The sequence below is a fragment of the Ambystoma mexicanum genome, chromosome 13 (assembly GCF_040938575.1).
Source record: "Ambystoma mexicanum isolate Mex_15411 chromosome 13, UKY_AmexF1_1, whole genome shotgun sequence".
Lineage (NCBI taxonomy): Eukaryota > Metazoa > Chordata > Amphibia > Caudata > Ambystomatidae > Ambystoma > Ambystoma mexicanum.
In genome coordinates this window covers 414247956-414261635 of record NC_090938.1, presented here as the reverse complement: position 1 = coordinate 414261635, position 13680 = coordinate 414247956, and the positions used below count along the sequence as shown (strand labels likewise).

The 13680-nt window shown below is 45.1% G+C and overlaps 1 protein-coding gene across 2 annotated transcripts in view; it reads right to left on the bottom strand.

Annotated features, from left to right (window-relative positions):
- LOC138520613 (putative nuclease HARBI1) overlaps positions 1-12053 on the bottom strand; it is a 47760-nt gene extending 35707 nt beyond the window's left edge. The window contains exons 1-3 of one of the 2 annotated variants that reach the window (XR_011282812.1): positions 11985-12053; positions 11571-11605; positions 10946-11104 (exon numbers count right to left, since the gene is read on the bottom strand). Coding sequence is in view for 1 of the 2 variants with exons in the window: in XM_069632935.1 (XP_069489036.1) it covers positions 11571-11574 (4 nt within the window). In the remaining variant the exon portion in view is untranslated. Of the gene's footprint in view, positions 1-10945; positions 11105-11570; positions 11606-11984 lie in introns of those variants that run through there. The other variant, XM_069632935.1, reaches the window with a different exon arrangement.
- Positions 12054-13680: the final 1627 nt, after the last annotated feature.

Below are 13680 nucleotides of genomic sequence, written 5' to 3'. Positions count from 1 at the left end.
TCCATGCTTCTACCGCCTAAGAGTGAGACAACCTGTATGTCACTGCCTCCAATGTGAACCATCTAGCAATCAAAATGAATGCAGCCATCACAATGCCTGCTCAATGTAGACCCATCACTAACCATCTCCCTCCTTTGGTCCACCACAGGCTCTCATTCAGACAGTGCCAATGAAGACAGATCCCCCCCACTGGCCCCCTGCATTCCCCCTACCTGTCCCCGTGCAGCCAGCATGGGCAATCTCCTGAAAACTCTTGGCCGGCTACTCCCTGTCCAAAAGCAGATGTGCAGGAGGGGAGCAGCATAATGGACACGCCACAACCATCAGCCACAGGCCACAACACCCAAGAGTCAATGCAGGAAATAATTACACGGCAACAGCAACTTGCAGCCCTGTTGATACTGTTAGGGCTGCCATCGAGTCCACTTCTAAGGACATTTGTGCCGAACTGGCCACGGTGCGGCACATACTTTCAGAGCTAGTCCAAACAATGCGGGACATGCGTCCATGTGAGCAACCCAGTTCTTCCTCGGCTGCCAGTTCAACCCGAGCCAGCCCCGTCCGCAGATCGGGCAGGAGCCTGCGGCGTACTGACAGGGGTGCACCGGGTGCCGGGAGAGGTGGGTGCCAATAGGCGCAGCCTCGTGTACTGATGCCACATGATGCACTTGTGCACAGTCATCCACACCATGTTATGGGGAGTAGAGGGGGGAGGGGGGAGTGGGTGTGTTGGGGAGTTGAGGGGGGAGGGGGGAGTGGGTTTGTTGGGGAGTTAAGGGGGGGAGGGGGTGTGTTGGGGAGTTGAGGGGGAAGGGGGAAGTGGTGGTGTTCACTTAGATTTACCTTTTCAATACACTTTTTGGTTATGCACAAATCACATGTGTGGACATTGCTCATTGCGTACGTGTGCTTTATTGGTGAACAGTCTACAGTGTCCATGTCCCTGACACACCCAATGCCCCAAGTGCCATCTCCATGTGACACCCCCATCCATGTGTGCTAGAGGAATTGGTTGATCAGATTCCGACGCATGTCACATCCCTCCTGTGCATCGCTTCCTCCCTGAGGTGCTGCCCCATCCCCACCCTCCTCATCCTCTTCGTCAGGTGGTTGCCATTCCGCGTCAGGGGGCCGGGCACATTCCGTCTGATGCACATATTATGTAGCATCACACATGCCATGACAATCTTTGCCACCTTCTCATGGCGGTACAGGAGTGCCCCACCAGACCTGCTGAGGCAGCGAAACCGTGCCTTCAAGAGGCCAAATATCTGCTCAATCACCACACGGGTTCGTGTATGGGCATGATTATAGTCCTCCACGTGCCTGTTCCCTTGGTTCCGGACTGGGGTAAGGAGCCACCACTTCAAGGGATAGCCTGCATCACCTGCATGTGGGCAACAATGTATGTGTAAGTTAACTCATCATGTTTGACCTCATTAAGTGATACCATGGCATGCATTTGTTTCTTCATCTCAACCCCATTTCCATGCATGGATGGAGTCACACGATGAGACTGCTATGTGTGTATTCCTCTTATGGACTGTTTTGTATGTCATTGATTAGTGTGCGCGGGGGGGGGGTCCAGTTCCTTGTGAGTGCACATGCACTGTGTCAGTCCACGTCCGTTGTTTCTGTGATCTTGTAGATATCCACTTATTTGTATGCTGTCATCCTGGCAGCGTTGATGTCAGCCTCATTATGCTCTCACTACGCACAACAAATGGTGTCATGCAATTTAATTGGGCTTCTGTGTCAGTGTAACGGTGTATTGATGTATTTGACCCTCATGTGACTCCTTTGTACGCAGTAATGGGGGACTGGCCTTTCAGTTCATGGTGTTGTGCTTTGTATTGGCTATAGTCGTTGCTTGTGGCTGCATTTCGTTGTGGGGGATGCATTCGGATTTGGTACAGTGCACATGCAGATGTCTGTGGGATGGTTGGGACACCGCTTCATTCGCATGGTAGGGCTGCTTGCATCTTGCATTATATGGTCAGGTGTCAGGTCCATCTGGGCGGATTTTGGGGTGTGAGCTTCCTCCATTCCCTCTGGCACTCACAGCTAGGTTATGTATGCATCTCCCCCCCCCCATCTCAGCCAGGTGAAGTATGCATCTAAGCCTCAATCACCTACCCACATCACATTTCCATGAGCCTAACATGCAACTCACCGAGAAGCCAGGATCTGTGCCCTGCATGTCGCTCCATGTAGCATGGAATCGTGGAGTTCCTCAGGACCATTGAATCATAGGTTGATCCGGGGAATCGAGCACAACAATGTGTGATGATCTTGTTTGAGTCACATACCATTTGCACGTTGATTGAGTGGTATAGTTTACGGTTGCGGTACACTACCTCCATGGCATGTGGGACCACCAATTCCACATGGGTGCAGTCGATGGCGCCAATGCAACCAGGTATGCCGGCCAGTGAATGGAAACCCACTTTGGTGTTTGAGATCTCCTGGGCAGACCGTGGTAAGGAAATGTGTTTGTGTGCTTGAGGAGGGCATCAAGCACTTGGTTCAACGTACGTGGGAATAATGGTTGTGAAATGCCATGCAGTTGCCCCACTGTGTGTTGGTAGGTGCCCGTGGCCAGGAAGTGGGGCACAGTCATCACCTTCAGTAGGGGTGGGATGGCGGTGCGTTTTTCAATGAGGCTGACTATGTCGTCATGTATCATGTCCACAATGGTGGTGATGGTGTCCCGGTCCAGGCGGTACAGGGTGTGGATCTGCTCAGCGGTTAGGTTGAATGGACTGGCTCTGATGCGTGGGATTGGGGGCTGCCTGCGTGGTGGCACTGGCTGTGCTGGTGGGGCATGCTGGCCCTGCCTTGCCCTCCTTCTCCTCCTGCGTCTCCTCTGTGCTGCCTGTTGTTGTACTTCTTGTAGTTGTTGTTGTAGCACTTCCACTGCAATCAGGTCCTCCAGCCCCAGCATTGCTAGTAGTATTGGATACATTGTGGAGTGTAACTGTGTGTGGGAAGGGGTGGGGTGTGCTCCTTTTGTACTTGCCCAGTCTGTATTGCCTCCACCTGTGCTGATTGTGTGCACCTGTGGCAGCTGGGAACACTGCACATGGCCATTTACGGTTGGTCCGCGATGGCGGTATCAGCACCATGGCGGTAAGGTACTTTACGGCCTTCACGAAGGCGTTATTTCCATGTCCGCGTGACTCGTAATGTTCCCAACTTAGCGCCATGGCGGTATTTATGGCATGGGAGTCGCGTGCCCGTGCCCTTGGCGCTTTTAACGACACCGTTGATTATGGTGCCGCTAATAGCGCTATGTCGGGTCATAATCGGCCCTAGCGGTAAGCGATGCAGGTAATCCTTTACCGGCATCGTTTTTCACTTACCGCCAGGGTTGTAATGAGGGCCCATGTCTTTGAAAATCCTGCTTCAGTTTCCTGATGTGATTCAGAGTGGCTTCCTGACCCAGAGATGCTAATGCCCGTTGTGGGGGTTGATAGGACCGCATTTACATTGGTGTCAGTAATATAGAACTGAATGTTTACATAGTAGATCCCAACATGTTTATGGTGAAATATGCTCCAGGCATTGCCTGGGAGCCATTGCTTTACAATATTCTGACTTGTGAGATAAAGGGCCTCTTTATGAGTTTGGCAGTAGCCATGGAGCTACTAGCTCCATGGCTGCGCCAAACCGGACTCCATTACCGGGTTCCCAGAATGGGGAATTACCGGGCCATTGCGAGTTCGGAGGGCCCGGTAATTCCTCCCTCTTTGAACCCGGGCCCGGACCTTCCCCATTCCCATCTGAGCCCTCATAGGGCTCAATGGGAATGGAGAGGGAGCTAACAACGGGCTGATTATGACCAGCCCATTGTTAGCTCCCAAAAAACCCCTCGGGGACCCGGTAAAGACGCCTGGTTTTACCAGGCGTCTTTACCGGGTCCCGCAAGGGGACCTCGTAATTTCGTGGGACGGGTTCAACGGATCCGCCTCCATTAGCGGAGCCCGTTAACCGGTTCCACGAAAGTTGTAATGAGGCCCACTAAGTTTCTACTAATAGCTCTTTATTTTATCTTGCAAGAGGGGCATTAAGCAAGACTGCTGCCAGGGATTCCTCCTTGAAGACATTCAGGCATCAAGGAACTGATGCCCACTTTCTTTTCAGTGGGCATTGCAGGCTCCCAATTTAATGTCCACCAAGTAGAGTTTAATGTCACTGCCCCTGCACACCTACTGGTACTACAAGAGGGGACAACCTTACTACATGAGGACTTTGAAGGATCCTTTGAGCCATCAGTGCCCATCGCTGCGCTATAGAAAGAGACACTGGCACCACACCATCTTCTGTCTTTCCTTCTGCCTTTCTTCTGGCCTGTGCCACAAGGCGCTATGGCATTAGTCCTTAATTGTACTTCTGGCTTGGTCCAGTTATACTGCATAGAGACTTAACTCTACCTTTCGAATTTCCATAAATCCATCTAAGGGCATTTCTTTTGCTAAAGATTGCCAAGATGCTTGGTGGGGCTGGAGTACTGCCAACCACTTTGTTGCTTCTGGTTGGATGTTTTCAAACTCATAATATATTTGACCCTTATCTCCAGTAAATTTTGGATCATTCTTGGTATCCCTTCTTGCTAGGCACCTGTCACCGATGGGTTAAGTCTTGGTGCACAAAAATGTAGTCTCTCTGCATATCCCTTTGTCTCTAGACCAGTAATAAACCACAGAACACAAGCTAGATCTCTTCCAACTTGATCCAATTCTCTTCTTCCTGGGAAGGGAGAGGCACCTTGTTCTAGCATTTGCCTGCATGCACCTGCTTTGCTTTAACTTGTCTTTTTGCACTCATACTAATATGCACTAATTCTTGATTCATTTCTTCCTTAAAGTTCTAGGTGTGGCCCTTTCTGAACTGCCAGTCATGGAGGCCACCACTTCATAAAGGGTTGGATATCTAAGGATCCACCTTAGGACTAACCAACATTCCACATTTGTTTTGGGCTCAGATTCTGTTCACAGGAGAAACATCTCAGCTACTGGAACCTTTTAATTTGAACCCATTAACCAAACCCATTTAACAGTGTATAATCATTGTGAATTTGATATTGGCCTAGCAATGTATGGTCTACCATTGTGCTGCCAGGCCAAGTGTCCCCACATTTCTTATTTTTATGAAGACATATAGTAGTTTGCGGGTTCTTTTATATATATTTTTTTCATTTATGATTGATTTGGCTTAAATATAGATGTTTTCATGACATTTCATACACTCCCTAGATTAATTCTATTCCACTTATGGAAACTTGGTGTGTGGAACTGGCATCTGGTAAGGATGTAAAAGCACTTGTGTTTCTTATTTTTATTATATGATAACAAGACAAGGGTAATTGCATCCCACAAAGTGTGGTTTGCTAATCAGACCCGCTTTCAGAAAGCTGCATGCCAAACACATCGTGTACACTTGTGCCCTGCTGCATTCAGACTCTGTGTTCTGCAGCTCCTGCTCTCCAGAGACACAAAGCAGGTTCACGGGTTACAAGGTTGTATTTATGTCTGCACCTCAGTTTCAAATCCATAATACATACGCTAAATGTTTGCCTTGTGGCAGGATGATCTTGAAATATAAGCCAAACATTGCTTGTGGTATGGTGGCTCGTAGTTCACATAATTATAAAAGCTAGATCTGATTTGTAGCATATCATTGTCAACCCTCTGAGATCAGCCCAGCTATGAGAGGTGATGTGGATTTCAGGCACCTGACTGACTGCTGTGCAGTGAATAGGACAACAGGCAGAATGCCTGCCACAGTTGACACTCTGGGAGGGTGGGTAACTCCTCCCCGCTGGCCGAGTAGCTCAGAACAGGTGATCTCCTGGTAGCCTGGCTTCATCAAGTCCATTTTATATCAAATACCTTACACTAGAGGGCTGCACACCAAAGTGCCTTTGAAGCGGCAGTCTGAGTAAAAGGTGGATTTAGCACAGTCAGAAAGTACAAGTGGGCTTGAGGGAGGGTTCCTCTATCGTGATTTGGCAGGATTGTCTCTCATTCCTGTCCTTTCCACATCCTGCTGAACAAGGTACTCTGGGTATGACATCAGGAGGTACGGGTCACTTGTCTCAGGAACAGGGATTGGACCGTTTGAAGATGGCTTGCTTTTGCACCCAGTTCCTTTGGCCTTATTCCTATAAAAGATAGGAGCTCCCACTCCTTCTTTGAGTGACTTTTGGAGCTTCATGGACATCAGGACAAACTCATTGGGAACCGGTTTTAGAGCACTCCTTTCCAAAGCCCTGTGCCAGAGGTAAAGACTGGTATTCCAAGGCAAAGAAAAGCTCTGCTCCCTACCCATCCCCAGGGCACATAGGGGGTGACTTTGCTGAAGACAAAGGCCTACCAATCTCTGAGGAAACCTTCCCAGGCTTAGGGAGCTGTGACTGAAAGTGAATCACCTTGGTCTGTAGCTCCCTGCATTGTGACTCACAGCATTCAGAGGGCCAACACAGCCAAATTTATTTTCGTTATCGCTGGAACTACTTTGAACCATGTTTACCACTTTCGATATGCCTTTGGGACCTACCTTTGAACTTCGAACTGCTGTTGCTGCCTCATACTCATAGAACTGGCTTCAAAGGCACACCACGCCAGAACAGCTTTGTCACCTGTCTGGCTCGAGCACCAGCTCCCAGTGTAGACGGCTTTGACATGCTGCATCATGGAGCCAAGTATCAAACTGTCATGACTTTGTATCACAGCTCAACTTGAACTGCTGGAGCATTGTGACCCTCATCGACAGGAACCAGTGGTCCTTATTGTTTTGAACCACGCTTGATTGTCAAACCACGCATCAACATGCATCACTCGATGTTACGGCACGCAGGTCCCTTTGAATTCGACTCGATTTTGACTCACCACCTGATATCAACCGGACTCAGTACTTTCTAACCTATTTTTTCCCACAAGCTTTGCATCTTGTAGCCCGGTTCAACCCGGTTGAACTGTCTAAAAACTGAAATCAAGTACTATTAAAAGTTGCCTAACTCCCTGGTCCATTTTTGTGTACCTAGAGATTGTTTTTTTAAAAATAACATTCTTTTGAGTGACATGACTGCAAATCTTGCATTTTTCAAGCCTAGCTAAAGTATCCAGAGTCCCCACGATTATATATTTTCAGCACTTTCTGTCTTTCTTTACAGGGATGGTTTTTATAGTGTTTTTATGGTAGTTGTGTAATTGATTTGTTTAAAGTATATATATTTTAATAGAATCTTGATTGCATGTTCGTTTATTTTGGAACTATTGTACAATTGCTGTTCCAATTGCTACTGTGTCACATTTACACCCCGCTTAAGAGTATAGCCTTCCTTAGACCCACGTTACCACAAAAGGCGAGGGAGGTATGTGTCTTAACTGTGCTAGTTTAACCCTTATGACTGGGATCACTCTTGGTTTGCAGGAGTGTGAGGACAGAGAAGGTGGTTTTGCCACTACTCATCCTTGTACTCCTGCAGAGCAGAGGTCATCTCGTCACACCTGGACACACTGATTTCTTCCTCTGATGAGGCCAAAGTCTGGAAGCCCAGACTGACACTAAGCGGGCTATCCTGTTTACCCTTATACATTGGGTCTCTGTGATTAGGTGTTCTGTTAAGTCAGGGTCGGGTGATAACAGGCTGGTAATCAGCCACGGCTACTTTTAGGGTGCTCTGTGCCACAGTGTCAATGGCTGATTAGCCTTGTCTTCCTCGGAAGGTGGGCAGTCATAATTTCGAAAAAAAAATGTCGACAGACAAAAATGTCGACAAAAAAATGTCGAAAAAAAAAATGTCGACTTTCGTTTTTTTAAATTATACATTTATTTTAGGGGTTCGGGAGTTAAAAAAAAAGGGAAAATTAAAAAAACATTAAAAAAGGGGGGCTTGGGGGGGAACCCCCCCATTTAAAAAAAAATGCATTGAAAAAAAAAGTCGACATTTTTTTTTTCGACATTTATTTTTCGAAATTTTGACTGTCGACATTTTTGTTGTCGAAATTATCACTATAAACCTCCTCGGAAATCTCAACCTCGCATTCTATGCATCTACTCTTCCTGCTCCCTTTGATATGTGAGGAGGGCGTCAACCACGTTTTGCACAACTGTCAATAACAGCTTTAGCACTGCAATGCAACATTGGGATTTACAACAGGTGCATGAAGTGCATTTACTCGAATGTTACATGACACATTATCTGGCACCTATTTATATCCTCTATCCTGATTCAATTTAAGAGTACACTAAATGGGTTCCAGCGGTTGGAAATCACACGGCGCATGCCCGGTGATGCGACCAATCGGAAAATAGTTCCTCTGTTCCCAGTTAGCACTGCAATGGAGGTGCCATTCCCAAGATGATGGGAAGTGGCTACTCCGCCAACGTGCCCTTACTCAGCACTGGCATGCATCCGTGGTTATCACGGTCGCTCTCCACTTTATGGCACTTCCTGTGCAGACTCTCTTCTCAAAATGCAGAACTGTATTATATCACGTCCTTCGTGCCGCGCCGTCTCAGTACACAATACCGCTCCTCTTTACTCAATATCACCTATAATGGACAGCAACGAATTTTGTCAGGGATATGTTAGTTTCTTTCAAATGGGAACATGGCAAATCTATCAACGGACAGTGCCATCATTGATTTAAGTCTAATCACATAAGAAGAATTATTCTTTTCAGTTCCCCCTCTCACTTCCAGGCAACCTTTACATTGATTGTACAAGTACCATGCGGGCCAAGGTGTATGTATTTAATTTACTGTCAGTGCTGGTCATTGAAGCATTGCGCTATGCAGCATTTATGAACAAAGCCATGCATCCAGTGCACATAGAGTACTGTACAGGGCAGTGTTTTTCTCTATATAACCTTTTTTTTTTCCAGTGTACTGGTCCACACACCATAGAGGGCCATCTTTCAGCATTTGCAACCAGGTCATTCCACCATAATTCTCAATCTAAGTTGTCTCACATGTTGCACCAGCATGACACAGCAAAAGGATGTGAAGTCAACATAAAAGAGACCGAGTTTCTTTCTTTTAGTACCCTCTGCCCTTGTGTGATGCTGCTGTAGGCTGCTGCTGTAGGCTATGGGCCCTCCGCACATGTTATCTACAGTGTACCTATTGTTTTTCAAGACTGTGAGTGTGGCCGCATTGTGTTGCATCAGCCTTATTTTATTGAATCTCATCTGACCTTTCCAAATGCATTTCCTGTGTTCTTGATCCATGCACTTGTCTTCCCAGAGTAACTATCTACTGTGCTTAGACCTGAGGAACCGGAAGTGTGGACTACTGCACAATGCATCTCTTCTCTCCCCCTTTCCATCTTGCTCCGCCAGCTTCCCCTTCACTTGCTGATTGTTGTTGCTTATCTGAAAACGGAATGCTAACAAATTCCGCAAAATACAAACCATAATCTAGCATTAAATATGTTGTGCCTGCTTGCATCTAACTTGATCAATCTCCTAACAATCTCCTCAGGGCTGTAACTCTCTCTTTTCCACCTCCTCTTTGACATAATTGTCTTTATCTCTGTGAAATGGGTTTGAGTTCACCGTGTCATGGGCTCCTTACATGTGTCCCAAAACTGTCAATGCTTGGATAGGCTACCACTCTCTGAGTTAGCCCACCTTATTGACATGATGTGCAACCTACTGGTAGCATTGATTTCTCCATTGAACGTGAGGTTACCATGATGCACCATTCTTGCACCTGCTCGCCAAACCTGTATTTAGTGGGTCTTAAAGGGGTATGCCCAAGTGTGCGTACTTGTACTTCATTAGCTGGCCAAAGGAGAACATGCTATGGACTCTCCACATGTAAGATGCTATTATTGCTCCAACAATAATGTTAGGTCCACTTTTGATGCAGGGTTTATGGGGAGTACAGGGACATTGCACTGACTAGTGTCTCCTGGATGTCTCTGATGCAAGTGACGTGAGCCTCTATAGGCTGTAGCTCTGCCTGTGTCAGGGAGTACTGCTGTAACTTGGTATTGGGTCGATGAATGCAATTCGTGGATAGGTCTTTGGGTCATACATTTGTCCTATTCATTCTGGAACTTGTTCTTTCTTCATGTATAAAAGGGGGCCCCAGAAAACTGTGAATTATGCTTCCAATTTTCTGGGGCGTGGAGGGAGATAAGTGCAGGGGCTATAGGCACCACATATGTATTCTTGGCAGGCACCACATCTCGGCGGGGGAGAATCTCTGTGTACTGTAGCTCTAACGCAACCTGATTCTCTCTACTATTCTGTATTCTCACTGGTGGCGAGTGTCGTTCTGGGAAACCAGGACCAGAGGCTCCTGGGAGTCTCTGTTAAACTATGTGAGGAGTACCTTGGTGTACTGTGGCTCTCACTATGTTATGGGTGGGATAATACTGTGGGTGGCAGCAGCGTCAAGATAGAGAGTGCCTGATCTGGATTACCTCCCCTTCCAAGGCTCATTAATCAGATCCAAAACCTACAGAACCAGCATGAGGAGAAATATAGCCAGACGCATATTGTAACACGTGCCCCCGTAGAGCGGGTATTTGGACTTCCTAAGGCCAGGTTCCAAAGCCTGCCCATACAAGGATTACTCTGCAGTATAGCCCTAACATTGTTGTCAAGATTGCTACCCAGTGCTGTATCTTGTGCAGCAAAGAGATCAGGTGTTAGTTGTTCATGCCTGGATCAGCAGAAGGCAGTGACCTGGAGGAAGAGAAGGAGGTGGGTTCTTTGGCCGGCATGTTGCACACATGAGAAAACTCATCAATTAGGGCCTTTGGAACAAATGTATTCCAAGAGCCATCATGGCTATGCCCACACATGACAAGAAGCCAAGATGGTTTATTTTATCCAATTACACACCCATCGCTCATTGTTTTAAAATTAATAACCATGAACACCAGTATTTGTGTTTTTAAAATGTATTAACCTAACATATCAGAGTGGTCTGCCACACAATGATTGCGCCACACATAAGTTTTAAAAAAAAAACCTTCCTTTATGTTTTGCAGATTTAGTCATAGACAGCAATCCTTAACACGTGTTTCGGCTGCTCAACAGCCATTTTCAAAACAAAAAGGGCAGTAGCTCAAAACAGTCATATTCTGTGTACAATGTTATTGCACACATTCATATGTTGCACCCCAAAGGAAAAGAGAAAGAGTGGAGGGTTTGGTTTCAAAATTATTGCACATAAGTCAAGAAATAATCAAAAAATATAATAATTCAAATCAGGGAAGTCATACCCAAACAATAAAAGATAATATTGTCATCCAGTAAGAACAAACATAGAACAAAAACAGGAGAAAAAGATAGAAAATAAAAAAAAACAGAGAAACAAAGAAAAGACGTTTTAGCATAATTTGCCATATTTTAAAGGGTAAATCACTTTTTGCATTATTTATTCCTATAGTTCACAAAATTAACCTCTTTCCTACTTCCCATTCCACCGTATTCCATAGGTTGTCGATTTACATTTAATAACCACTACATTGTTAATGCAGGTTTGTAGCATTTCACATTTGACACTCTCTTCATACTGCAATACTGAGAATGAATAAATAGTCTTACCCATCTTTTTTCACACAATGTTCCCAGGTAAATCCCTGTGGTCAAAAGCAATATTGGATAGATTTCAGTCTGACTGCACGTTCATCACAGTAGACATTTACATGTATTAACTATATCTTCCTTTTTCATGTGCTATTAGTGTACCTCTCACTTTCAATTCAGACCACCATGACGTGAATAGTAATGGGTCCCGTTTTATATGTAAACATGCTTAAAAGAAATAAGTGACGTGATAATGCCTCACATATAGGCAATCCCTCAGTCATTAAGATTTATGTCAGCGATATGTGCTCTGCATTATTTATCAGACTGCAAAAGAGTCCATGCATCCCTCCGTGTTACATTTAGTGCCGCAATGCGGGCGTAGAAAAACGTCTTCTTTCCCCGGCTCAAAGACCCACAGTGTCCGCTTACCATGACTGCTTCTGATCCAGATCCCTCGCGTCGGCCTTGCACAACAATGAGCCTTCGCGCGGGTCTTCAATATGTTTATATAGTGTTGCCATAGTTACTGACACAATCCCTTCTAAGTTTCTACTCGCTTTTTCGAGGCGGCCATATTGGAGTTGTTGCGAATTACGAGACCATGCATTACAGTCACATTGGTAATTCCTACTAGTGGCAATGTATACACATGCCTAACCCATATATATAACAGTATATTGCAATTTAGTATTTTGAATAATTTTCTTAAATTGGAATTTCTTTTTAAGTTCTTTTTGGTGTAACCGTATTATTTAAATACCTACTTCATATAAAAGTCAGTAACCATATATCTTCCTTTCATTCAAGAAAGCTCACTTTTACAAAGTGGCCATAATGGAGTGGTTCGAAGTTCGAGACCATACATTACAATCACATTTGTGAATTCTGGTAGTGGCAATATATAAACAGGTCTCACCCTTGTTATATACCAGTATATTACATTGTAACATTTTCCATAACCGTTTGGATAAGAAAATAACTTTTTTTGGTGTAACCGTATTATTTAGATATCTACTTCATATAATAGCCAGTAACCATGTTAAATCTTTCATACATTCATGTTTACCCCTTCACAGGTAATATTTTAATATGTGTTGGTGCCAGATGTACCATGCTAAACCTCCATTAAGTTTATATTATGACCAGTTTGTGGGCAGGTTTCCCCCAAAAAGTGCATTTGCCCATTGTATAGATTCGGCTTTCAGATTACCAATCACTCTTTTTCTACACATGTTGATTTGACCAATAGGATTCATCAATATACAGTTAGCCCTTCTCATTTTCCATCTAAAAAACATGAATACATTGTTACACGTTTTGCTTTTCATTCATCAGTTCATAGCAAATTTCCCATTTCATTGTCCTGATTCAAACCAAATTCTTTTGTCATGAATTTACAAATCAGTCTTGCTTCCATCTGCCTGAGTTTTTCCTCCAAGTTTCCCTCTCTTCTTCCTAATTGTACCAAGTCCAATAAACTTCAGAGCCTTTTTATCGTCCATCTGATGTTTAAGATGCCAGTGTTGGGCTCGTGGTAGTGATGCGTCCTGGCTTCCAATTGTTGAAAAGTGCTCCCTTATGCGTATCCTTGTTTCCCTGATCGTGCTCCCAATGTAAATCTTTTTACAGGGACATATTATCGCATAGACAATATATTTGCAGCGACAATTGATGTTCTCCCTAATTTTCATACTTGTTCCTCTTGAATCCACAAATTCAGTTGTCACCTCATGTGCAAATTGGCACATGGTACATGTACCACATTTACGGAAACCTGACACCCTTGTATCCAGCCATGTTTTAGTGGGTTCAGGATTCACATCTGGGAGAAGTGAAGGGCTCAGAGTCATTTTCAGTGTTTTAGCCTTACGATATGTCATTTTGGGTTTATCGCCGATGTATCCCGTTAGATGAGGGTCAAGTTGCAAAAGATGCCAATTTGTGTTTACAGTTTTCCTCAGTACTGAAGTATTAGAACTGAATGCCGTAATGAAATGACCTAACATAACTGCAACTTCCACTACCACCCAATCCCCAAAACAACCTCTCCTTAAATCTAACAACAGACCATCCACTAAGTGCAACAGCATCCGCCTACCCTAGGCTCAACAACACCCCTCTTCTA